The following is a 27,995-nucleotide window of genomic DNA, read 5'->3' on the forward strand; positions in this document are numbered from 1 at the left end:
TACAAAAAGTGCAAAAAACCTCAAATGATGTAAACTATTTCAAGAGTTAGATTATATGTTGAAATGATAATATTTTGGATATGTTGTGGGTTTTTTTAATTTTTAAAAACATTTTATTTATTCATGACAGAGAGAGACACAGGCAGAGGGAGAGCAGGCTCCGTGCAGGGAACCCCACGTGGGACTCGATTCCGGGTCTCCAAGGTCACACCTGGGGGTGAAGGCGGCGCTAAACCGCTGGGCCACAGGGGCTGCCCGGATATACTGTGTTAAATAAAATATATTATTGAAATTAATTTCACCTCATTTTCGTTTTTTAATGTAACTCCTACAAGGTTTTAAATGATATATGTGTATAACTATAAATATATGTTTTAAAAATATTTTATTTAAATTCAATTTACCTTTTTAACACTATTGGAAAGAACAAATTTAGAAGATCCTTCTGTTCACAGAATCAAATAGGCAAGATTGGGTGCTGAAACCAATTGCAGTCTGTCTCTAGAACAATTTGAATATCACTGAGCTATTCTAAGTATTTTAAGAGCTGCTTTAAGCACTTCAAAATTCTGAAAGGAGATGATAAATTAGCTGAAAACACTTCCGATAAATCATCTAAATTTTGGCTTTAAGGGTGGGTCAGGGGTTGAGCATCTGCCTTTGGCTCAGGTCATGATCCAGGGTCCTGAAATTGAGTCCCACATCCAGCTCCCTGCATGGAGCCTGCTTCTCCCTCTGCCTGTGTCTCTCATGAATGAATAAATAAAATCTTTAAGGGCAGCCCCGGTGGCGCAGCGGTTTAGCGCCGCCTGCAGCCCGGGGTGTGATCCTGGGGACCCTGGATCGAGTCCCACATCGGGCTTCCTGCATGGAGCCTGCTTCTCCCTCTGCCTGTGTCTCTGCCTCTCTTCGCTCTCTCTGAATGAATAAATAAATCTTTAAAAAATAAAAAATAAAAATAAAAAAAATAAAATCTTTAAGTAAATAAATAAACAAATTTTGGGGTTTTAATTACCAAAGAAAATAAAGGTAACAGTGATTTGTTTGCACAAAATGAAGTGATAGGCAGGCTACTTTATATGCCAGACAGTGTTTATGACTGAGATTTGAATCACGGATAACAGAAAGAAAAGCGTTTACAGATCTTGTTTCTATGTCTTGTAGGGTTTGTATCTGGACATGCAATAAACCTTAGTACAGTCCTATAGTGTTCACATCCCTACTTAATTTATTTCAAGTTGCTCTTATTTCAAAAGGCCCTTATAATAATATTTAAATTCTATTTAAAATAATATTAGAATATGCAGAGTGCAAGCTCCCCACTTAAATGTGCACACTCTCTATAAATTGTGTGGTTTATTAGGTTTATAAATATTGTAATAGAGAAGATAAAGATATGATTAAATTTCTAGTTGGGTTCAACATTTAAAACTATTTGCCAGAGTATTACAAATGTATTCTATGGAATATATTGAGTTATTTTAAACTTCATAATTTAATAGAAAATAATTATTTATTAAAAATTTATATAAGCTAGATTTATTAAATATCTTACAATACACTGTTTTGTAACTACTATATCAATAACATTAAATTTAGTAACTAAAATTTTTTTAAAGAATATGTTAGTGAAAATGTTAGGGGTTGAGTACATATTATTGACATACACTGAATTTTGACAGTCTTAGAGAAATATTTTGATGATACAGTGTTTTTATTGATTGCTCATTTGGTTACTAATTAATTTATCAGCCAGTAAGAGAGACTGTGGTTGATATTTGTGTATCACCACTTATAGCTTCATTGATAGTGAATATCCACGTTTTTAAAAGTAATTTTACTGTACAGAATTGATCATATTACTTCCCTTGAATTACTATGTCGTTTATATAGTGTTATTATAAAAACAAATTATCAAAAATAGTCGTTATTGCATATGCGCCCTTGTGTACATTTCTATGTGTCTGTGCGTGTGTGTGTGTGTGTGTGTGTGCCACTTTTTGTGGTTTACACCTCCTAGAGAAGGAGTCAGTGGTACATAGTATACTCTTGGTATGTATCAAATTGCAGTAATTTAGATCTTCAGGAATAGTCATTAAAATATATATCTCGGGTAAGACAAATAGTTACTATATTGGGACTCATGTAAGTAGGAATTACCTCAAAAAAAGGCATTTTTTTCTTTCTTTCCTGAATTTATAAGCAGAAGCCTAATCAAGGGATTGTAATTCATTATTGTTATTTATTGTGTATTTTTAAATAGAGCATTTTGTGTATATGTATTGGATTACAATAAGTTTGTTAAAACATTTTTCACATAATACTTGTTACTGGAAGATTGTTCTTCCTTTATTTTGTGTAACAATGTTAATTTAGAAAGGGGTCGGCAGTAGTTTCTTTGAGAAAGAAACAACTGCCCCTTCAACATTCAGGACCTTGGATGCATACTTAGCACTGGAATCTTTTTTCTAGATCTTACATTCCTGTGAAAAAGTACCCTGTAAATGACAACATGGGTTTAAGCAAAGAGAAAATGTGGCCTGATAAAACATTTCATCATTTACATTTCGTTTTCATGATTTTTTGTGAAAATTTATTTACTTACAGTTTCCATGGTTCTTGCCATATGTATATAGCACATGTATCTTATTTACTTAATATTTTGTCTATCCACTTTTAAAATGAATTCAAAAATTTTAAATGAGTCATCTCAATATAATAAACAAAAATTTGTTTACAGTAAAAAAAAAATCTAAAAATAAATCAGTGTTAACAAACTATAGGTAGAGCTTGCTAAAGTCTCTGAACTTAAAGCCAGCTTTCATTTTGTCCAAAAAAAAAAATTTCACCAATAGGATAGGTGTTAAGATATACCAGCACCATACTGGGTCTTTCTCCTTTAGTACTCAGAGGGACTAAGGGAAAAATGGAATGCGAATACATTTTACACAGTGTGGTTCAATGTTATTTAATACTATCTCCTACAACTGCACAAAATCATTTCCCTCACCGCCAGTTAGGGGCATTCCCACACACTGTTATTATTGTTATTTTGTGTATGTGTATTTCAGGTATATTTTTTAAAATTAGCAACCCGAGCCTAAATATGAAGTCACCATTATGTTACTGATTTTGAATAACTAATTTCATTATTAATATTAACATATATTGCCTTTTCTGCATATATGTGACACTGAACTTTTGAGATCAAATGTGTGTCGATTAAAATACATTGTACATGTACAAATAAAATAAGCAGCAATAACAAAAAAATTCTTTTCCCTGTTTTTATAGCTTGCAGGCCAGGATTCTATAAAGCATTTGCTGGAAACACAAAGTGTTCTAAATGCCCTCCCCACAGTTTAACCTACATGGAAGCAACTTCTGTCTGTCAGTGTGAAAAGGGTTACTTCCGAGCTGAAAAAGATCCACCTTCTATGGCATGTACCAGTAAGTCTGTATTTTGCATTTGGAAATCCTGTTTTTAGCCCTTTGGTCTCTTTATTCTAAATTGTTTTAAAAAGTAGATAGACAAAATCCTGTGGCAACATTATATTTGTCTTTGATAACAGTGAAGAAAAAAGTTTTCTCTTTTTTCTCAGCATAGTTAGCTTTCATCTGCTTGCAAAGAAATGCCTTTACTCAAAATTCACATGGATCCGTAGCATGCAGATCCAACCACTGGTCTGAGGCCCTGCATATTTTTCCCAACCATAATCTGTCCTCATGAAGTTAAAGCAATTTAAGGCTGCCTACGGACTTATAAACAAAACTTGTTCTTTGCTTCACCCTTGTCCATTTGAAGGTACATAATTTAGGAACAACAAGGTTAGTGGGTGGGCCAGCTTCCAGATGGAACTTTAAAAGTCACTGTGCTATTGTTTTGCAGAAAAGTTCTAGTTTTCCTTGACATTTGTCTTTAAAGGAAAGTGTTTTGGAGTTTGTCCACATTTCACCTTTCACGTTCTGATTTTTGGGTTGGAACTAATAAAATATTAAATTTAAATATGAAGGTCACTTTAATGCATGCACTGAGAATTTTAAATTATTTGTACTCTTTTATTATAAAGTATTATGAAATAGCCATACATTTAAAAAGTAAAAGTGAATCTATTAATGCATTGCTAAGCTATGCAAAAGTAAAATGTCACCTCTTAGGTAGCTGTAAAATTCTTGTTAACTACATAAGTAAGATATTACAGTGAAAATTTGCCCTTCTGTTTGATGAATTGGTGCCAAACTATTGCTTATCTTATGTAATTCCATAAAGGCAAAAATAGATTAAGAATTATGTAATGTTACATATTCCTTAGAGACAATAGTGATATCCTGTTTCTTTTAACTGATCCAGTCTACAGATTTATCTGTTACTACAGACTTTAATATAAAATATTTTTATAGAACACATTTAATAACAATATAACACTTCATTAGTAGGTGCAATTTTTACTTTCTGATTATAAAGTGAAAATGGCTGAGTGACCATTTTCTTCAGAAAATTTCAGCCTGGGAAATTACTGCCTGGCATTTTTTTTTTAAACTGGCAACATATTTTAAGTTAGTAAATACAAAAAGGAAAATTTGAAATATTACTTCTCACCTAATTATGGAAAGCATTTTTAACAGGAAAACCTTGCTGTTGCTATATACATGTAATTCTTCTTTCATGGTTACTGTATATTATTATATTTTATTGTGAGCAGCATATTCCAGCTTAGGTAAATGGTAGAACTTCATCTGGCTATAGTACTGCTAGGCAAAAAAGGTTTTGCTTCTCAAAACCTGTATCAGAAACTGAGTGGAACTTCTAGGTAAGTGATAGAGGAGAACTTTCCTTTTTACTTTCTTACGAGGCCAGAAATAGACAATTGACAAATTGAAGGAAAGGGAGCAGGGTTGGCTTGCAGTTCTTTGGAGTGAGTGAGAGTCTGGTTAAGAAAATAAATATTGGAGGCAACATGGTCTAAGAACCTGGTAAACTAGTCAGCCATTGAATCAGATATGTGTCCTTATCAGCTTAATGTTTTATGTTTCTTGGATGTTTCTTTCCTTTAAAAGAATTTCCTTTTTTATGCTTGGTATTATAAATTATGTTTTTATTTTTTAATCTTTTATATGTTTCAATTTTATTTTAATCAATAAATATCATTTACCAGGGAGCTCTAATGGTCTGTCTGGTGTTTCATCGTCTTTATTAATCTCTTACTCATAGCTGATTTCTTTCATTTCATTTCATTTTTATTTTTATTTTTGTTTAATTCCAGTATAGTTAAGGTACAGTGTTATATTGGTTTCAGGTGTACAATACGATGATTTAGTATTTCCGTACATCATCCCATGCTCATCACGGCCCCGCTAGCCTGCAGCTATACTAAATAGAAGTGGAGAAAGGTTTGATTCTGGCCATTGTTAGACGGCGTTTTAGACAGAGAACAGCGTGCTGTGTTGCCATCAGAGATTAAAAGAGAAAAAAACCCTCCTTAAAAAGGTGAAAACATTAGTGAGATCTCCCTAGGGCAGCCTCAGGAGGTTCCCTTCTCACGGCTTCTCTGTGCTATTTTCTTTTCTGTCTTTCATTAACCGCAAGTAAAAGCCAAATTTTAATAGATACATACTCTCTTAACTTCTGGATCATGTATATAAGAATTAGACATTCTTTATCACCTTTGTTCCAATAGTGTGTTATTTAAAGGTCAGAATTTGGGTCAGTTAGCAGTCAGTGGCACTACTTCCTGGTGTTTTTGTCAGTCTTAGAATTTGAAACTGCTTTCACAGAATCTTCCACGGATTTAAAAGGAGGCAGATTTTTCCTTAGTATCAGGGGCCTAGAGACTTTGAATGTGTGAGTTTAAAAGAAAGTGAAGGACCAAAATATTGGAAATGACAAACCAGGACATTTGGCGAGTCAGTGGCGTAGTAGGGAAAGATTTTATATGTAGGTATAGCATGTGGTCATATAATTGATATGGTTTTAAGGACCCGAAGAAGTCTTCCCTTGCTCATTAGTGCCATCATCAAAACAATAACAACAATCCTTATAAATGTAACTTCACCAGTACGAGTTTTATGATTTCTTTGGGTTTTCACCGTAGAGATATACGTCTTTTTATTCCATAATCTTGAGATACAACATATATAAGATGTATGAGATTTTAAAACTTTTTTATGTGAATAAAAAGCAGTTTTATTCTCTTAGATTTTATTCTCTTAAAGCAGTTTGAGATTCACAAAAAAATTACGAGAAAATATAGAAAAACCCCCATATGCCTCCCTGCTCCCACTTATGCACAGCCTCTCCCCTTATCAATGTCCCCCACCAGAGTGCTATATTCATACAACTGATGAACCTACATTTGAATATCACAGTTACCTAACGTCTACAGTTTACATTAGGGGTCACTCTTGGTGTTGTACATTCTGTGGGCTCGTTAGAGCATGCATCCATCATTATAGCATCATACAGAGTATTTTCACTGTCCTAGAACTCCTCTGGGCCCCACTGACGTTTGCCAACCACTGATCTTTTTTACTGTCTCCATACTTTTGCCTTTTCCAGAATGTCACATAGTTGGAATCCTATAGTATGCAGACTCTCAGATTGGCTTCTTTCACTTATTAATGTGCATTTAAGATTCCCCCCCCCCATGCCTTTTCATGGCTGGATAGCTCATTTCTTTTTAGTACCAAATACTATTCCATTGTTTGGATGGACCGCAGCTCCCATATCTGTTTACCTACTGAAGGACAACTTGATTGCTTCCCAGTTTTGACAGGAACAAGCTGCTATAAACGTGTGTGCAGGGCAGCCCAGGTGGCTCAGTGGTTTAGCGCCACCTGCAGCCCGGGGTGTGATCTTGGAGACCCAGGATCGAGTCCCATATCGGGCTCCCTGCATGGAGCCTGCTTCTCCCTCTGCCTGTCTCTGCCTCTCTCTTCGCTCTCTCTGAATGAATAAACAAATAAATCTTTAAAAAAAAAAAGTGTGTGCAGGTTTTGTATGGACGTAAGTTTTCAGTTCCTTTAGGGTACGTACCAAGGAGCATGACTGCTGGTTCATAGGTGAGAGTATGTTTAATTTTGTTAAGAAACTACCAAACTACCATTTTGAATCCCACACACAAAGGGGGGGGGGGGGGGGGAAAAGGAAAAAAAAAAAAAGGGGGGGGGGGGGTAAAAATTTTTTTTTTTTTGGGGGGTTAAATTTAGTGTTTTTATTGTGGAAGGGGGAGTGATGAAGAATGAGGGGGATGAATGGGAATGTAGGAAGAAAGGAATTGTGGGTTGTTTGAGATGGGGGGGGGTTGGGTTTGGAAATGTGGGTATGGTGGTATGGGGGATTAGAGAGGAGTGAGTTAGGAGTTTGGAAAGTATTTGTGTTTGGGGGGATTAGGAGTATTGGTTTTTTTTTTTTTGGAAGATGTGGATTAGTTGAATTTGGGGGATTGGGAATTTAATATGAAATGATTGTGGAATGATAGTGGTGGTGTATGTTATATATTTGGGTGAAATATAATTAATTTTATATTTATATATTATTATTTATGATTTGTTTTATAAAAGTCAAAAAATTTTTTCTCTTCCAAAAAGAAAAAAAAATCTGAAAAAAGCAGTCTTTATTGGCTATGGCTGTTTATTTTTTATTTACTTTTTACTCTACTGTATTCAGATTTTTTTTTCTTCACTCTAGGAAAGTCATCAGATTTTTTTCCCTACCTCTTCAAGTAAACTATGTCAGAAAAATCCACCAATGATCTTTGCCATTTTGTGTTAGAAATATTTTTCTCCTGTTAATTCATGATTTCTAACTCTGTTAATCATTCTCTGTTTCTTACAACTATCTGTTTCCTTCTATGCTAGGGCATTGTAATCTCCCCTTTACCCTCTTAATTTTCTCACCATTGTATTTGTCATCATTGATCGTTTCTCTTCCTTTCCTTACTCATTGAATGTTAGTTTTTCTCACATCCCTTTCTTTGCTTTCTTGTGTTTTCACATTCTCATTCTCATGCCATCAAACATCACCTGTAAATAGAATGGTGCCTATGTTTTTATTCATATCCTGAGCTTTTCTCCTAAGTCCAAAGTTGTCTAGACAACTAATTGTGAGATTTTACAACATAAACGTCCTGTGGAAGTCTGCCCAAATGTCTGACCTTATATCATTACCATATTCCCTTTGGTTATTAAACTCATGGATTTCCAATATACTGAGCTTGTTCTCATCCTTGGTGCCATTAGTTTCTTCTACTTGAAATACTCTCCCTCAAGGTCTTCTTATGACTGCTTTCTTTTTGCCCGTCAGCTCAAATGACAGCTTTTAGGACAGGCACTTCCTGATCAATCATTCAAAAACAGAATTCCTTCCAGTATTCTTTTTTTATAACACTTTTTATTTCTTATGGGTTATATCAGTCCTTGAAATATCTAATTTATTTGATACTTGCTTATTAGTTTATCATCATTCTAGCCATACTAGACTATAAGACCCATGAGATCATGGATGTTCTTTCTCTCCTATCTCCAGCACGAATAATACTATGTAGGTACTAGATACTCGGCCCTAAATAAATATTAGATGAATGAGTAGACTAATAATTTCAAGTTCAACTTGCAAAAGCCCATTTATTGTTTTCTCTCAGCCTGGTCATCCACCCCAGGTTTATTTCCTTATCCTGGTGAATTCTCATCTACCCATGCATCTAAGCCAGAAAGCTTTGAATCGTAATTCCTGCAATGACCTTAATATGTAGTAATCACAAGTCCTATCAGTTCTACCTCTTAGCATTTCTTCTGTCCATTACTTCCTGTCAGTTCCTGGCCTGTCCTTTTATTTGAAGTCTTCACCTCTCCCTTGGGCTAATTTAATAATATCCTGGAAAATCTCCTTCTTTTGTCTTCCATACCTCCAAATATTCCAAACTATTAGAAACAAAAATAAACCTTGATTGTATTACCACTTCCGCCTAAGGTTTTTCAAAGTCCATTCCTATTTGCCAGACTCATTAGAATTAATCCAAGAACATTCAAAGTCCTGCCCTGGCCTGTCTCTCTCCCTCTAATTTTAACTCAATTGGGATATCTCAAACAGCCCTATTAACCAGTTATGTCAGCAACATACTTGAGTTTAGGCCTTTTTGATTTTTAAAACTTCCTTGTGTCCTTTTTGCTTGAGCTGCAAAATATGTAAAAGAAATTATGGATAAGAAATTTAAAATGGAATACTGAATGTTTCCTCTAGATTTTTTAATCTATTTCATAAACTCTTACCTTTTTTCCTCAGGTGACTAATTAACGTATATTCACGCTTTAAAGGTTGAGCTGTAGAGGACACTCCTTACTATCAGGTCTTGGTCAATTAGGGCTGCCTCTGAGAACAGTTGAGAGCACAGAAGACCCCACTGCCTGCCAAGAAATCTGTTATCAAAATAACTATCTAAGGCTTTTCCAAGCCAGAAGGGAAAAGTAATCACTGAGGTTAAAGAAACAAAGGAAAATAAAATTACTAAGAAAGTACTTATCCAGCAGGAAAGGCACAGAGCATGAAAGGATCAAAAGAAATAAACTAGGGTCTAACATATGAGTGCATGAAAAGTTAGACAAAATATAATTACACTGTTATAGCATTTTTACTTTGATGTTTCTCATGTGTTTAAATCAATAGGATCTTTTTAAAGCTACTGAACAGGTGCTGGAAGATTAACATATTCAACAAACATTTATATTACCCACTTAGAAAAGTTCAAAACACAAAATGTAAATCATGTATATACACACACACATATATTTATTGGTAATTCTAAGAGACATCATTAAGGATTTCTCTTTATTTGGTCATCTAAATATGAATCGAGTATCTTGAGAGTAAAAATAGTTGTTTCAAACTTCATTCTTAATATAAAGGCAAATATGTTTTTTTATCTTTGTATTTCAAATACAGTGACAAGGATTGACATGAATGTGTAAAAGTTGAATTTACTTTTGCTCTAAAGCCATTGTAAAATGGCTTCTTTATTGCTGGAATAATTAGCAACTTAAAAAAGTCATGATTCTCTCATTCTTATTTTGAGTAAAATAAGTAGTGTGTTGAGATGTAGGAAGAGAGTGTTCTTCATTTCAGCTTCCCTGCTCAGGTCCCCTACATCTGGGTGGTTATGGGGATGTTCACTCAAGCACCCATACTCTGCTTGCTGTCTCTTCTTCCCCAACCCCCCATATCTCAGTTTTCTTCTCTCTTTCCTAGGTATGTTTTGCATGGAAAACCATACTGCTTCCTTGCTTTTCAATCTTACAACTCAAATACAAAAGTGCACCTGATTGGTTAGGTGGCTTACTGTAAACACAATGTAGGAACCACAATTTTGCAGACACCAGAATGGGAGAAGTTGCAAAAGTGGATCGTGTTACTTCTAGAAGACTGTGTTATATTCTTGTCTTATTATGAAGATAACTCTAAATATTACTTTGTGCATTGCAATGGTATATATTTTTTTATTTTATAAATTTATTTTTTATTGGTGTTCAATTTGCCAACATATAGAATAACACCCAGTGCTCATCGAATCAAGTGCCTCCCTCAGTGCCTGTCACCCAGTCATCCCCACCCCCTGCCCACCTCCCCTTCCACCACCCCTAGTTTATTTCCCAGAGTTAGGAGTCTCTCGTGTATATTTTTAAAATTATTTACATTATGGAATAAATACCTGTATTCAGTGGATCTCAGTTTCCCTAATACTGGTCACTGATGTAGGATGGCATTTGAGCTTCTTAGAGTTTCCTAAATGTAAATATTATAATTTTTATTTCAGTGGAGGAGGTTCTTTTACCAAATCATGTGGGAGAAGTTCTTCTATAGGAAGACTTATTAAGCGGTCATTCTGCTGATGCTGGAGAGTTGAGTTACCACTTACTGCCAGGCCTCTACAGTTGGAATTCAGAGAGTATTGTCCCATTCAATATCACCTACTTGTATACAACAAATCAATTACCAAGAAGCATCCATAATTGGAAAGATAGCATTCATTATTATCCCCACAGTTTTACTCATTCTGAGAAAGGTTATTAATTTGCTTTAATCTATTCATTTATTGTTTTGTTTTCCCTCCCAAATTATGACTGTGCTTAGTCTTTTCATATTTCTCTATTTCTAATGAGTAATTAAAAATAATTGACTCAAACACAGAAAGGGCTGTATGTAGGTGTGCATATTTTTTTTCATGGTTATAGGGAACTGGATGATATTTGATTCAGAAGATCCAAAGTCAGTCTTCTCATTGTTTCATTTGTATGTTAGTATGCTTTTGTCCTACATGTGGTTTTGCCATATAACTCTTGACCTGTATAGCTATAATACATTTCTGTAATTTATAGTTAGTTATTCTATGGGTTTATTTTTTTTTTCTGAATTGATGAGGGCAGCTGATAACCATGTCTTGGGATTTTTCCAAGGTAAAATTATATCTATGTTCTGTATGTTTACTTTTCATGTTTTTAAGTGCCCACAGAAGTGTTTTTTTTGTTTTTGTTTTGTTTTGTTTTGGGGGTTTTGTTTTTGTTTTTTGTGTTTTTGTTTTTTTTTTTTTTTTTTTGTACTTTGAGAAGTTTTAGATTCCTTCCCAATAGGTAGAGAGATGGGTGACTACCCTTCTTGCTATGGATCTTTATTCGTTAATCTCAGTTACCATAATATAAACATTCTCTTCAAGTCATCTGAATCTATCCTTAACCAGAAACACCAGGCTCTTGGAAAGGTTATAACCTCAAGCTACCTGTTCTCCAATATTTGTGAAAATTGGCATTATTTGAAAAATAATTCTTGGAGGATTACGTAAAACCATGCATTCTATTTGTTCCCTTAATTAAGGCATATATTACCTCTGGATCAATTTAGACAAGGATAGACTTGTATACAAACAATTCAATATAATGTGTACGCTTATTAATCTTCTATGAAATGGTGATTAATAACTACCTTATGGGTTTATCATGATAACTGAATTAAATACATCACATGAAATATTATGTGCGCTTCTTAGAAAAAAAGATGAGTACTCAAAAATGTTGGCTGTATTTTTAGAAATTCATACCTATAAGGTATAAGAATGTTCCTTTCTGTCTGAGGACCAATAGGGAATCACAGAGTGGGTAACACTTAAAGTGGAACATGAAGGGATGAGTAGGAATTTTGCACAGAGCAAAAGGACATAAACAAACAGCATGCACAAAGGCATTGAGATGCAGCAAAAAGTAGTAAGAGGTCTGGTTATATAGAACATAGTTATGAAGTTGAGAGGTTTAGATTTTATTCTGGAAGTGAATAGTGTCTATTAGATTTTTGTTTGTTTTATTTAACTGTGAGTCTTAGAAATAATGGAGAATCTAAAAAGAATTATCTAAGATATCATCCATAGTACTATGATAACATTAATGGATAGCAAGTCTTAATTTGGGCATTAATTTAGTTACTAAAGGAGTTGTAAAAATATGGAAGAAAATGAAAGTATGTGGCATGCAAAGATTTGAAGTATACATACTGCTGTGTTTTGAGCAATATTTATTTTGAAGATTGAATTTTCAATTGCCCTTTGTGTATAAAATTATTTTTAAATGCTCTGAGATAACATTATTTAAAAGAATCTGTCATTGGAAAGCAATAAATTTCTCATTAACTTGTATGTTTTGAAAATTTGTGTTTGACAATACTCTCTAAGCAAAGCACTATAAAAAACTTTAAATATTTATTTACCAGACTTTTTTATTTATAGGAAGAATACATGTAGTAGAGTTAAAAAATCTAAACATAAAAAGACCTAGATACCATTCAACCATTAATACAGTGCATGACCATGACATAATTCTAGTACTTTCCTGGGCCTCATTCCTTTATCTGACTAAGCTGATCTATCTTTCTTCTGGTGAGGTTGAAGCCCCACTTTTGTGATTACTAATCATCCATTTCCAAATACACAAACATTTTATGAATAAAACTTTGAGCCCAAAGTGGCTTAGAGAAGGAAAATACAAAAGTTCTGCTTACAGTTACCACTATTAAATACATTTTTGAAAAGTCATATAGGAAGGGCATTAGATTAATAATATGGCCGGTGATAAAAGTTAAAGGTAACAGTGATAAATCAAAAAATGAGATGAATTTTAGAGTTTTAAAGTATACCATATGCAAATCTGACAACTTACATTTTTAGTACATTAGTAAAATCTAGAGATGTACTTTTTCACTTATTCTTATGTATTTACCTTTTACATAGGGATTTTACAATTTACTTATTGCAAAAGCATTTACCTAAATATCTCTAGATGGTTCAACAAAGTTTTTAAATATTCACTTGGGCATAGATCAACATAGAACTATTTTTCTCTCATTTGTAAACTCATAAATATGAAGAAATTTACTTTTTATTAGGAAGCTATGCTATGATATTTATGATAGTCATTAAATTAACAAACACACTTAAATTTTTGCCAAGTAGTAACTTAACTGATAAAATACAGTATAAACAGTAGCCTTCTATGACATGATAGTCTCAGTCATATGAATCAAATTTTCTTTGTTCCTAAGGTTAGAAAATGCATCTGCAATCACAATTAGTTATATAGTAGGTGAATTGTCATTCTTGAGTCAGTATGAAAAGGACCCCGGTTATTTGTCAGTTAGATATTTCTACAATTATAATCATGAAATATAAATCTACAGCAGTTGATGTGGTAACTGAAATATGATCCATAAGCTTGTTCTCTATCTGTGTCAGCCTGTAAGAGTACTTCTGTGGAATGCTAGGACTCCTGTAGATGCTTCTTGGAAAATAAGTTTCTATAAACAAATATTTGGGAATGTTGGATTCAACAAAGGGAAGCAAATTGTGTTACTTTTGTTTCAGTGTCAGTCAGCCAGAGGAATCTTAATTGCAGTACTAAATTCATTTTTTGTGTGATAGCTCATGGGACTATAGATATTCCACAGGATATATTTTCGGAAATACAGTTCTGTTTAGAAACATTTTACATAAAATGAAATAAGACAAAATAAAAACTGTGGCCCACCTGGCCTCAGCTACTCAGAGGAAGGTGGGGCTCAGAGCTTTTCTGGGCAGAGAAAAGACAGCACTGCCCCCAGGCTTTCATAAACTTACTGTTACAGCTTCCTTTATTCTTTAAAAGTGGAAAAGGGGAATCCAAATTGAGGCAAAAAAAAAAAAAAGATTAAAAATATATTTTCTAGATACACTAGTAGAAATAAAACTGTAGTTTTAATGTAAGGTTTATTATATGATGGACTTGAAAAACATCTAGTGCAAATCAGAATAATTGCCCTTCTCTTATGAAGTCAATCTGGAGAGTAAAGTGTGGAGATTGCTTTTCTTCTACATGAATTACTTGTTTCCTTTAAAGAAACAAAAAATCAACATAAGGAACTCCCTAAGAGTTTTCAATACAGATGTCTCCAAAAGGGTTATTGCTGCCAAATTTTTTTTCTCAATGTCACATAATCTTTGTATAATTTATAAATGATAACAAAGCAATCAGGCCACATTCATAAAAGCCCAGTGACACATAATTTAGTTGAATCTGAGGATTAGAATTAATTGTCTCTCTTTGTTCCAAGTTCTAAATCTTAGTAAATGATTCACTGCATGTCATTACAGCTTAATATTTGCATGAAATCAGTTTAGCTGGCATAATTTAACAGCAATTAAAAAGCTATTTAATCGTCATGCAAATTGGTATGAGGGCCCTTGAGTAAGAAGGGTGTCTTCCTTTTTTTTTTTTAAGTATCTCCAGGAGGACAGTTATATACTTGTAGACACCCATAACATAATTGATAACATTCTTCCTATTCATGAAAATATAAGTGAATAATAATTCATGTTTTCCATTATAAGTAAGAGTAAAGAGCAACAATATGAATATGTCATTCTGTAGGAAGACCTTACTATGATAATGATAATGTATCTTTATCTCCCAGGCGTAAGTCTAGGTTGGAGATAAAAAGCTACATGTGTCCCTGTGCTCCAGCTGAAATGCTTTCCATATTTTCCTTTCTGAGGAAAGACATTTCTGTAACTCTGAAACATGAAATGGATAAAGAATGCAGAAACCTTTTTAGAAAAGCTAACCATCCCATTTCTAGGCCAGACTTTAGGTGATATACATACAGAGGGCTCAGGTCCCTACCCATCAGGTTGTTGTTATCAGGATCCAACAAAAGGAAAAAGGAAAATATAAACTAACAATTCTTAATATCTCAAACCCAATTCATAGTCATGTAAATTTATGAGTAATGTTAGGCTACTCTAACGCCGTATAACAGATCTCACTAATGAGTCCCCTGTACTTAATCTATTTCCTACACTGCAGCCAGAGTGTTCTTCTAAAAACACATTACCTCCGTATATAAAATCTCTAAGTCTGTTCCTGTTGTACAAAGAAGAAACACCAGACTCATTCTAAAGAGCCTAGGAGTCTTGCACTTTCCAACCCCTTCTTCCTTGAAACTCATTTCTTACTTTTTTTTCTTTTTTGCATTTTAGCCACAGTGATTATGTACCAGTTCCGTGACTATTTTAAGATCTTTCTTGACTAAAGAACCTTCTATCCTTAATACTCTTCTCATTCCCTGACATCCTCTTCCTCATCACCTATATGAGGCTTTCTCAGAACATTTCTCAGATTGGTCCTTCTCATAATGTGTGTGTGTCTTTAAAGATTTTATTTATGTATTTTGAGAGAGAGAGAAAAAAAGAAGAGCACATGAACAGAGGTGGGGAGGGGGAGGAGCAGAGGGAGAGGGACAAGTAGATTCTGTGCTGAGCCTGGAGCCTGATGAGGGCCTTGACCCCATGACCCTGAGATCATGACCTGAGCTGAAACCAAGAGTTGGACACTCAACCAACTGAGCCACCAAGGCTCCCCTGGTCCTTCTGATAATGTTTACTTCACATCCTTTCCTTTTAATTTTTGCAGTTGTACTTATTATAGTTTGAATTCTATTCTTTTGTTTAATGTGTGTGTGTGTTTTGCCATTCGACTAAAATGTGCATAACAAAGTAGGAATTATGTCTGTTATATTCACACTAAGTCCAGAATCTAGCCAGGTTATCTGGCACACGTAGTAGTCACTTACAAAATAAATATTTATTTCATGAATGAAGGACTCTATCTTGAGATCCAAAAGCAGCCTATACCAAAACTTGAATTTCTTTCTATGGAAATAATGTTGCAGATAATTCCATGCCACCCTCTAATCAAATTTTCTTGGTAGCAGAAATATAAAGAATTGTTTTACATTTCTTAAAACTAATTCTTTTAGTGTATGACAGGGGAGTTATTTATTATATTTATGCAGGGCACCTGGGTGCCTCCATTGGTTAAGCGTCTACTTTTGGCTCAGGTCATGGTCCTGGGGTCCTGGGATTGAACCCTGCGTCAGGGTCCCTGCTTAATAGGAATCCTGCCTTTCTCCCTCTGCTTGTGCTTGCTCTCTCTCTCTGTGTGTCAAATAAATAAAATCTTTAAAAATATTATTTTATTATATTTATGTGATGAATCTGTCAAAAGCATAGTCTCTTATAGAAAGGAATCTGTATTATTTCACACATAATGTAATGCCTGACACCTAGTAGACCTTCAGTTAATGTTTATGCAACAAATGATACAAAACTGGGCTTTGAAGTACTTGCATAAGTATAAAAGATTATTATCACAATTTTAAGAAAAGATTGAAGTAGTTAAAGGATAATTAAGTAACTCTATGCAGTATGATCCGTATGGAAAAATAGCAAGAAAGAAACATACTGTGTTTTTATATATGTATGTTGGTATTTTTTCCAAATTTTCAAAATGGTGATATGTGTTGTTTTTAATTATATTTTGTAATTATATCACCATTTAAAACAATCTAGCCTATGCTAAATTTCATTAAACAAGTTTTCAAAGTATAATTACCATATCTTTGGCTTTTGATATTAAATATTCATATGCATATACCAGAAAGTTAAGATATAGATCATCTTCATTCCTAAGACTCCTTTCTTACTAGACTTAATCAGGTATTTTAAACCATATTTCTTTTTGGTTCCTATCAGAAGGGCTCAAACCAACATACAAGACAAATGTTTATTGATGAAGTTTTCAAGTTAGCACCCTTCTAATTCATTGACCTATACATGTACATTTGTTTTTTAATTGCTTTTCTCTAGGGCCACCCTCAGCTCCTAGGAATGTGGCTTTTAACATCAATGAAACAGCCCTTATTTTGGAGTGGAGCCCACCAAGTGACACAGGAGGGAGAAAAGATCTCACATACAGTGTGATCTGTAAGAAATGTGGCTTAGACACCAGCCAGTGTGAGGACTGTGGTGGAGGACTCCGCTTCATCCCAAGACATTCTGGCCTGATCAACAACTCTGTGATAGTACTTGACTTTGTGTCTCACGTGAATTACACCTTTGAAATAGAAGCCATGAATGGAGTTTCTGAGTTAAGTTTTTCTCCAAAGCCATTCACAGCTATTACAGTGACCACGGATCAAGATGGTAAGTTCCACTGCCATTCTCTCTAAACAAACCCATAATTTGCTTTTGATGCATAATATCCCTGGTGGACCTATATTCACTGAAGTGCACTTGTATTCTCTATACACTACAGAGGTGATTTTCTGGTTGTTGTTCTTACAGGTTTCCAAGGTCTAGGAAGGTACTTTTCATATTATTTTTTATTAGTAAGGTTACTTAGATATAATGCTTCTCTCTAATGTTTATGCATTGCTTTTGGTATAATCCTTTACAAATGCATCTTATTGAACAAGTCCCTATTACTTACCAACAAATGTTCGATATAAAAAAAAAAAAGTTGCTGAAAAGAAGTCACTAGGTGAATTGAAATTCAGTTACTTATTTTGCCATTCCTTTTCCATATCAAATAAAACAAATAGTAAGAATTAATGTTAATTATAAATCAAATCTGTGTTCTAAAAACACTGCAGCCAACATGCTTAACTGTGATCCACTCTGAAAAGAAATAGCAAAAAATATCCGGAAATGTATCCGAATGCTCTTGTTAGGTACCCTTTGTAAAAAGTTGTTAGTTAAACTGTCTTTTTAAAAAATTCAATTGATTTCAGTTAAATGTTCCCTTCATAACCGTATAGATTTTTACTGCAACATAGTTAAGCACGAATACCCTTATGATTTTTATTAGCATATATTCTCTTTAAGTCCCTTGTAACACAATTTATTGCAGTACATGATACAGGAAAAGCATCAGAGATTTTTAAAACTCCCTTTGGGAAGCATTCATAAATTATGTGGACACATACACATATGTGGACACACATTTTTCTTAATTCCGTCTTCACTTATTTATTAAATATCAACTTTTCCTGAAGAATGGGCTGAGGTTCATTTTCCCTTTCCTCAAAGCTAGAGTAGACCATCCATGAACTTCTCATATATGTAAGCCTAGCTGGTACAGAGTTACCAGCTGGACCCAGAGATTATTGCTTGAGTCTTCTTTTTATAGCAGAAAGTATAGTTGTATATGAGCACATATATATTAGACAAGTTTATAAAAATAAAACTATTCTTATGCTGTAACAAATGCCACAGTATGTGGCTCACACAGCAGGAATTTATTTTCTCACAGTTCTAGAGACTAAAAGTTCAAGAATAAGGTATCAGAAGGTTGGTTTCATTTTTCAGCAATAAAAAGGAACAAATTATTGATACATACAACCGGGTGAACTTTAAGGGCTCTAATGTTGACTGAAAAGCCAATTTCAAAGAGATGCATATTGTGTGATTCACTTCTATAATGTTCTTGAAATAACGTAATTATAGACATGAAGAATAGATAAGTGGTGGCCAGAGCTGGGGATTTGGGGAGAGGGAAATGGCCATGAAGGACAAGAGAGAGCCTTGTGGTGATCATAGAGTTATGTATCTTGATTGTTGTGGTAGTTACATGAAGCTACATATGTGATCAATTGCATAGAGCTATACACACACACACACACACACACACACATACACAGTGGATTTTACTAATGTCAATTTTCTGGTCTTGATTTTGTGCCACAATTATGCAAATAGTTAACACTAGAGAGTCTGAAACAGTGTACAGGACCTCACTATACATATTTTTGTCAATCTATAATGATTACAAAATAAAAAGTTAAAAATGTTGCCAAAACTGTAAAATGTGCAGGAAAAACCTTAATATTTTATTAAAATATTTTAAATGAATAATACTTTTTTTAAAGTACTACAGATAAATTCACTTTGCTGATAATCTTCAGAAATGCATCTGATAAATAAAGCAAAGTCAAATAGTACTGTACAATCATCATCTTGTATTTACCATGCAATTTTCCCCTTCATTTAGCAAATAGTTACACACTGTAGAATTTGCCTTATGGCTTTTATAAAGGAATTCCTATTTCCTCTTTTTCTTCTTTTCCATAAGATGAACAAAATCTGGTCAAATATATCTTTAGGATAAAATAGATTAGCATCTTCTATTCCTCTCTGCATTAGCAGATTATACCTAAGGCCTTTTGGCTGCCACTGAGCCAAAAAAATACAACCTGGAATGACTAGTCTTAACTATGGGGCATAAATAATTATGTTGGGGGAAAAAACAATTTATTAATTTAAATAAAATATGTATGTAACTATGTTTACATAATTTCATACGTATTTCATTGAACAGCCTTTCTAGGATTAAAAGAGAGTTCATTTAATCTACTTTTCCACTTAGCAGAGGACAGAATATAAATTGTTTCTCAGTTTTAATATGGGAGAATTCATTAAAACTATATTGCTCTGAAGACAGAAGGTTAATTAGGCACAAAATAAAATATGGTATCCATATACTGAGACTATACATTCTGGAAGGTTAATATTAAGCAGTCCTCCCCAGCAAATTTCACTTTATTGAAGAATATTAAGAAACAATTATTGTTAACTAAATTTAACTGTGTTTTAGATATAAATAGTATGAAAAATCTACATGTACTTAAATTTTATTTGAAAAGTACATAAAAGACCCAACTCAGCTAAAATACTGCCACAGTATCAATAAAATATTATGACCAGTAGGAATAAGACAAGGATGTCCACTCTTAGCACTTTTATTCAACATAGTACTGTAAAATCTAGCCACAGCAATCAGAAAACAAAAAGAAATAAAAGGCATTCAAATAGGTAAGAAGTCAGACTTTCACTGTTTGCAGTTGACATGATATTCTATATAGAAAACCTAAAAGATTTCACCAAAAAAGCTGCTAGAACTGATAAATTCAGTAAAGTTGTAGGATACAAAATCAACATACAGAAATCTGTTGCATTTTTATACACCAATAATGAAGCAGCTAAAAGAGGAATCAAGGAATCAGTCCCGTTAACAATTGTACCAAAACCATAAGACACTGAGGAATAAATTAACTACAGAGGTGAAAGACCTGTACGCTGAAAACTATAAAACACTGATAAAATACACTGTAGATTCCAAAGGGAAAGGAAAGACATTCCGTGCTCATGGATAAGAAGAACAAATATTGTTAAAATGGCCATACTACCCAAAGCAATCTACACATTTAATGTAATCCCTATTAAAATACCAACAGCAATTTTCACAGAACTAGAACAATCAATCCTAAAATATGTATGGAACCACAAAAGACCCTGAATAGCCAAAGGAATCTCAAAAAAGAAAAGAAAAGCTGGAGGCATGACAATTCTGGACTTCAAGTTATAATACAAAGCTGTGGTCATTCAAACAGTATGGCACTGATGCAAAAATTGACATGTAGAGCAATAAAAAGGATAGAAAATCCAGAAATGAACCCACAACTATATAGTCAATTGATCTTCGACAAACTGAAAAGAATATCCAATGGGAAAAAGACAGTCTCTCCAACTGTTGGGAAAACTGGAGAACAATGTGCAGCAGAATGAAACTGGACTGCTTTCTTACACTATCCACAAAAGTAAACTCAAAATGAATGAAAGGCCTAAATGTGAGATCTGAACCCATAAAAATCCTAGAAGAGAACTTAGGCAGTAACCCCTTTCACATCAGCCATTGCAACTTTTTTCTAGCTATGTCCCCTGAGACAAGGGAAACAAAAGCAAAAATAAACTGTTGGGACTACATCAAAATAAAAAGCTTCTGCACAGTGAATGAAATGATCAACAAAATTAAAAGATTACCTAAAGAATGGGAGAAGATATTTGCAAATGATATATATGATAAATAGTTAGGATCAAAATCATATAATCAACTTAAACTCTAACAGCCTTGAAACAGATAATCCAATTAAAACCGGGCAAAATACATAAACAGCCATTTCTCCAAAGACGTCCAGATGGCCAACAGACACATGAAAGGATGCTCACCATCACTTACCATCAGGGAAATTCACATCAAAATCTCAATGAGATATCGTCTCACACCTGTCAGAATGGCTAAAATCAACTGAAAACTAGCAAGTATTGGTGAGGACGTAGAGAAAAAAGAACCCTCTTGCACTGTTGGTGGGAATGCAAACTGGTGCAGTCACTGTGAAAAACAGTGTGGAGGTTCCTCAAAAAGTTGTAAATAGAGCTGCCCTATGATCCAGCAATGGTACTACTGGATATTTACCCAAAGAATACAAAACACTGTTTCAAAAAGATACATGTGAAACAACAACAAAGGTTACATGCACCCCTATATTCTAGTAACATTATTTACAGTAGCTGAACTATGGAAACAGCCCCAGTGTCTATATATGAATGGATAAAGACGTGGTGCACATACAATGGGATGTTACTCAGCCATCAGGAAGAATGAAATTGCGCCATTTGCAATAACATGGATGGAGCTAGAGTGTATTATACTAAGCAAAATAAGTCAATCAGAGAAAGACAAATACCATATGATTTCATTCAAAGTGCAGTGTAAGAAACAAAAGACAAATGAGCAAAGGGGGAAAAAAGAGAAACAAACCAAGAAACAGATTCTTAACTATAGAGAACAAATTGATGATTATGAGAGGGGAGGGCAATGAAGGGATGGTTTAAATAGGTGGTGGGAGTTAAAGGGTAAAGTTTTCGTGGTGAGCATGAGGTGATGTATGGAATTGTTGTACAACTGAAACCAATATAACACTCTATGTTAACTACTGGAATTCAAGTAAAAACTTAAAAACACAACAAAAATATTCCTGTATACAGATGGCACTGAGCCATTGAATAGTGACATACATTTCCCTGGCACTAATACAAAAAGTATTACAATCACCTTATGAGTGACTATCCCTATGTCACAATTTTGAGAGACACTAAGAAGACCTTGTCTCACTGTGCCTGAAATTCTGACATTAGAGAACACATCTTTAAAAGTGCAAATACTTTAAGCAAGGGTAGCAGTATTAAATAGTTCAATCTGCATGTATCAGTTATGCTTTTAATACCATATCCTACTGTTGAGTGAAAAAAAAAAGGAGCTTATAGTAATTGGAGTCTCCCAGAACCAGACTTCAGCTGTTAGAATGTGTGCCAACCTTAATAAGATAATAGTTTTACTGCTGCAAATTGAGGAAGGCATTTTCCATCATCTCACTTGGGTATCTTTGGAAAATCTCTTTGAAGCAACTTGAAAGTCACTTTCCAAAGTTATCTGGTAAGTAACGCATTACAATTTTGTTGGACTGAGAGGACCACAGTCAAAGATTTTTCTCATTATCTGTAGGTTATGTCTCATTGTTTTTAAACCAAAATGGAGAAGTAATACATGCTGTTCACAAGCTTTTAATTTTTTCAACATATCTACATTGCTGAGTGAGCCTTTATGACCTTACACTCTGGTGTGGAGGCAGATAATAAAAAATAACTTGACAAATATATAATTAGTATGTGATAAGTTCCACCAAAGAGAAGAGCAAAGTGATCTCAGAGCATATATTCTGTAAGTCTGGTGAATATAGTCTTCCTGAGGAACTGGCATTTAAATTAAATTTTATTCTAAGAGATGAGTACGCAAAATGAGACAGGGACAGGGGAAAGGATTCTGAGAAGGAACCAAGCAGAGGTTAAGCAATTGAGGGATTAGGTACTGATGACTGATAATACCAAAGGCATCTAAAGAGTTGACATATTGCAGAGGTATAGCAGAATTTGGGAGAGGAACTGAAGATTTAACTTAAAATTTGAAGAAATGAGTGAGTGTCTATAAAATAGCCAAGACAAGTGGGAGAATCATCCATTTAGCAGAAATTGCTGCTATGTTATCAGGGCCACAGATAGGGGGGAAAAATCAGCAAAGTAATATTGTTCATGAGGTGACACTTGTCTAAGTAGGGAAATAAACTTAGAGACCAGTAAGTATAGAAAAGTGTATTATATTTTTAGTACTTTTTGTGTGCACCGTGTAGAACATGAGGATAAAGAGGACATTTGCATTGAATTGCCTTTTCCTTCATGTAGTTGACTAATATGTATATATTTTCTCATATTTAAGAAACATTAGGGAAACCATACTAAATAACCCTTAGTTGTTTGCTATCTGTTTACAATTAAACAAATATTAAAAAAAAATCCAAATCACTTACAGCCACTTAGCTGTAGTTAGGAGAAACATTCCTTGATTATTCTGATTCCAGTTGGATAAATAAGATTATAGATTTAAAACTATGACTCTCATAATTAGGGATCTTTGCAATAAACCTTAATTAACTGACTTCTACAATTCCTCAGAGCTATTTTTGCAATCTTCTATTTTCATAGTTTATTTAAATGGTTTTTAAAGGTGTTTCATTTAGAAAGCAACACCTAGAAAACATTTTATTTTATTCTTTAGTGCATGATAGGAAAACTAAGGTGTGTAGTTCAGTTAAAGGAATTATTCAGGTCATAGACAGTAAAGGAAAATGTTAATTATAGATAGTCAACCTAAAACAAATTGTATTTGTAGATATCCTGGCATGTGCAAAAACCTTTAGGGACCATGTTCAAAGTGAAAGAAATGCTAAATTACAAACCAATTCTGCTGATATTTGCTAACAGGTCTTTAAAGCAATTACTGTCAGAACCAGATTGTCTAATTCTTTGGTTTCTTAAAATATACATTTAACACTCCTATTTCTGCCATTGGGTGACTATTCTGTATAGGTCTTGCCTTAGGCTCACATTTTGACTGGATATTTCATATATTTGCTCAGGTATCAACAATTAATTGAACTAACATTGAAAATAGATTTAAATAAACAGAATTCATATATATTTATAAACTTGAGGTGTCTATTTGATTTACAGTTCACTGCATTTTGGAAATACAGTCTATTTCAAAATCCAACCTTTTACACATTGCTGGAGTAGGTAATTAGGGACACTGTAAACATTCATTTGTCTTTATATCTGTATTATAAATTATTTTATCTCTGAATATCTCTCACAGCCTTGTCAAAATTCTTGACAGCAAATAGTTATTTTTCCAAAATCTGTACAAGTCTATTCAAGTAAGAAAAAAAAATCAGTGTAAAAATTTTATATGCTTACTAAATATACACTGAATACAAAGCAATAAGCTTTTTTTAAAGGCAATAATGATAATTTAAGAGGGATGCTGTATTATTTGTGTTTTTCATATTTCCTAAACACAAGAAAATTACATATTAAAAACTACAAACAGGGGTACCTGGGTGGCTCAGTGGTTGAGTGTCTGCCTTGGATTGGGCTCAGGTCCTGATCCCGGGGTCCTGGAATCAAGTCCCACATTGGGCCCCCCACAGGTAGCCTGCTTCTCCCTCTGCCTGTGTCTCTGCCTCTCTGTGTCTCTTATGAATAAATAAATAAAATCTTTAAAAAATAAAAATAAATAAAAACTACAAACACCTTATATTGAAATATAAAATGCTCCTATCTCTTAGGAAGTGTTTCTGCTCTGGAAGTGCCCTGAATATTTTATTTCTAGACGATAATTGAAATGTCGGTATAGTTAATCATAGCTAAGTAACTTTATGGTCCAGCCAAGTGGTAAATTATAATAGAGTCTGGAGGATTGCAAACTTTTTAACTCCTGAGAAATGTCAAATTGCTTCCAAGTCTTGTGTCTTTTTGTGGCATGCATCTTTTGAGTAAATGAATGGTCTAGAAAAGGCCCTTAGACTCGAATAGTTAATCTGGTGAGGATAGTCCTCAGTCAACAAGTGCAGAAATTAAAGTACTCCCAGTCAGTTGTGTTTCATAGCACACATTTCTATCTCACTGAGCCATAGCCATATATTTTGTAATATTTTGCTTTTCAAACCAATATGTGAGCTTCTTGAGAGCAAAGATGATGTGTTTTGACTAAGAATACTCTCAACCTACTTTGTCTGTAACTTCATAAATCGCCATTGACTTGTGTCACAGAAATGGGGGATGGTTTGCGTTATCTTTCATTTTTCATTCATTTATTTATCTATTAATTCATTCAAAAATATTTATTGAACATTTACTGTGTGCTGAGACCTGTTCTGTGTACTAGAGGTATAGCAATTACAGGAGGAAAAACAAACCAAAACCAGCTAAGTGCCCCTTGCCTTTGTGGATATTATATTCTAATGGCAAGTAGTGATATGTTCCATGACGAAGAACTAAATAGAGTAGGAGATTTGGAAGATAACGAAGCAAGCATTTTTACATGGGGAAAGCCAAAACTACCTCTCTGGATAACCTAAGACTTGAGCAGATCATGAGTTGAGGAGAAAACCTGTGAATATATAAAAGATGATTCCAGGCAGAGGGAATAAAAAGGGCAAAGTCTTAAATTTAAGCAGGCATTTGTCTAGAAAGTAACAAGAAAATATTATTGCGTATATTTTCTTTAGCACATACTAAATTTCATGCTCACTAAATCCTCTGGTGCTGTGCTTACAGAATTTTCAGCAAAAGATTTTAATCAACACTAACCCATCCTTTAATAGCAGTCATGGTTTTTCTTGGTGATCATACATTGCTGTTTAATCCTAAACTTCATTTTAAGCAGTTGGCTCTTAGAGTTATCAGTTGTTTCTCTGAGGAATTCTCATTTGCACATTTTGCAGGAAAGATAACTAAGTATTTTCTTTAGTATAAAGTAATAAGATCTTATTGGTATTATAATGCCTCTACTACTGCATTAACAGTGTTAATGGCATTTGTTAATACAAATTGATAAGTAGTGGTGGAAGATTGTTTAGTAAAATATTCTAAATCCTTCAAAAAATGAATGTGGTTAGCAGTGAAGATAAATGCATATGATTATATGGTGCATAATCTGTATCTGCCATAGGATATAAGGCTCTACTTTACGGTAGGCATATGTCTAGCCAATTACTTGCTCATTTCCAATACAGTTCTTTGTTTGGAGATGGAAGCCAATTTAATATCATCAACTAAACTCTGCCTACAAAACACACTGGGTGATTTGGATAGCTGATTTGTATGAGGTTTTTAAAATTATATTTTCCAAATGCCTCCTTTGTTTTAAATTTATAAAAGATTGAAAGAGTGTTAATGTGTAGTATTGAAACTAAAAGATTTTCAAGGTTGATAAATTATCCTGATCACTATTGAAAATATGAAATATCTTAATGCTTAAAATACTTTAATTTATAAAGATTAAAAACAAGTTGCCAACCTTTTAATTGGGCTGAAATTCCATATAGAATCTTTAGATGAAATAGCTTTTTCTTTTCTTCCATTTATTCCTCGGCACTTTTCTATTTGGTTTGGATTCTAAACAGTCAGTTCCAGCTACATAATTTGTGATGCCCAGTGAAAAGTGAAACTGCAGGACCCTTTGTTCAAAAAGCAGGAGAAAGGGGTCATTAAAGGTACTAAAATATAAAGCCTTATCCTTCTGCAACTTCTCTCTCAACTTGTCATGGTGCTTTTTAATTGCCATTTAATGTCCTTATCAATAACAACAAAAATGCAATTTCAAATTATTAGCATAAACTTTACCATTCATTTTTATATTCCTCAATGCCACCTTTAAATGCAAATAGAAAAACACTTAACTCCTCTGCAGGATCATCAAAATCACAAAATTCTTTTCTGTAGTCCCTCCTTCCCTATCACAGTCCCTAAAGGTGTCTCAAGTATACCAGAACAGACACATGTAAGCCATACTCACAAAGAGTGGGAGGAGAGAGAGGGGTCTCACCAGGCACTGAGCCAGCCCAGTAAGTGGGCACTCCCTCTGCACAGGGATTCTTCTAAGGAGAAGAAGACACCCCCAGTGCCCAAGTGGAAGGAAGAACCCCTGAGGTCTTTAAATCACCTTCCCAAAAGCTCCCTGCATGGGGTGGGTGAGGAACTTAGCCCCAGTAAGATGTGACCTCTTCAGAACACAGCCAACACACGCACATACATACACACATAGGTTTCCACATAGCTGGTGCCTTATGCTACATCCTGCCTGTGCACATGTCCAGACCCCCACTGGGCACAGGACACAACCCAGCAATGTAATCCTGCCTCCTCAGTGGTCAACAGAATCCCCTAACCCAGGAGGAGGGTGTCAGCAATGAAGAGGTGAGGCAGGAATTGGAAGACTATCTGACAGGAACAGGGAGATCTGGCCAGGAAAACACATCTTGGAGATGTGGAATGGTGGCCAGAGGCTGGACCTTGCCTGAAGCCAGGGCTCCAAGCTCCCCGTTCATGCTCATTGTCCCCTCACACTTCACTTACAAAACACAACTTCAAAGATAAAATTGTTAAGAATTTCAAGATGGCAGTAGCTGAGCATTCAAATCCCAACTGAGGGTAGAGAACAGGGCTGATGGGTAAGTCAGACATTCGTGAAGCAAGCCCAGAGAACATTTTACAAAGTAATAATGTCATTGTTTTTGCCATTTACTGATACGCATTAGTCCGCAAACAAGTATACTCAGTGGACTATGCTGTATGCAAGGTGGTGAAAACAAGATGCATGCTTGAGTGTTTGAGCCCCATGTGCCCATGTGGAGCAGCCTA

At 34.3% G+C, this 27,995-nt stretch overlaps 1 protein-coding gene across 1 annotated transcript in view; it reads left to right on the forward strand.

Annotated features, from left to right (window-relative positions):
- LOC129520989 (ephrin type-A receptor 6-like) overlaps positions 1-27,995 on the forward strand; it is a 727,437-nt gene that overhangs the window by 398,048 nt on the left and 301,394 nt on the right. The window contains 2 exon segments of the mRNA XM_055342191.1: positions 3,295-3,450; positions 17,211-17,546. Of these exon segments, the coding sequence (XP_055198166.1) occupies positions 3,295-3,450; positions 17,211-17,546 (492 nt within the window).

The sequence above is a fragment of the Nyctereutes procyonoides genome, unplaced genomic scaffold, assembly GCF_905146905.1.
Source record: "Nyctereutes procyonoides isolate TBG_1078 unplaced genomic scaffold, NYPRO_anot_genome, whole genome shotgun sequence".
NCBI lineage: Eukaryota > Metazoa > Chordata > Mammalia > Carnivora > Canidae > Nyctereutes > Nyctereutes procyonoides.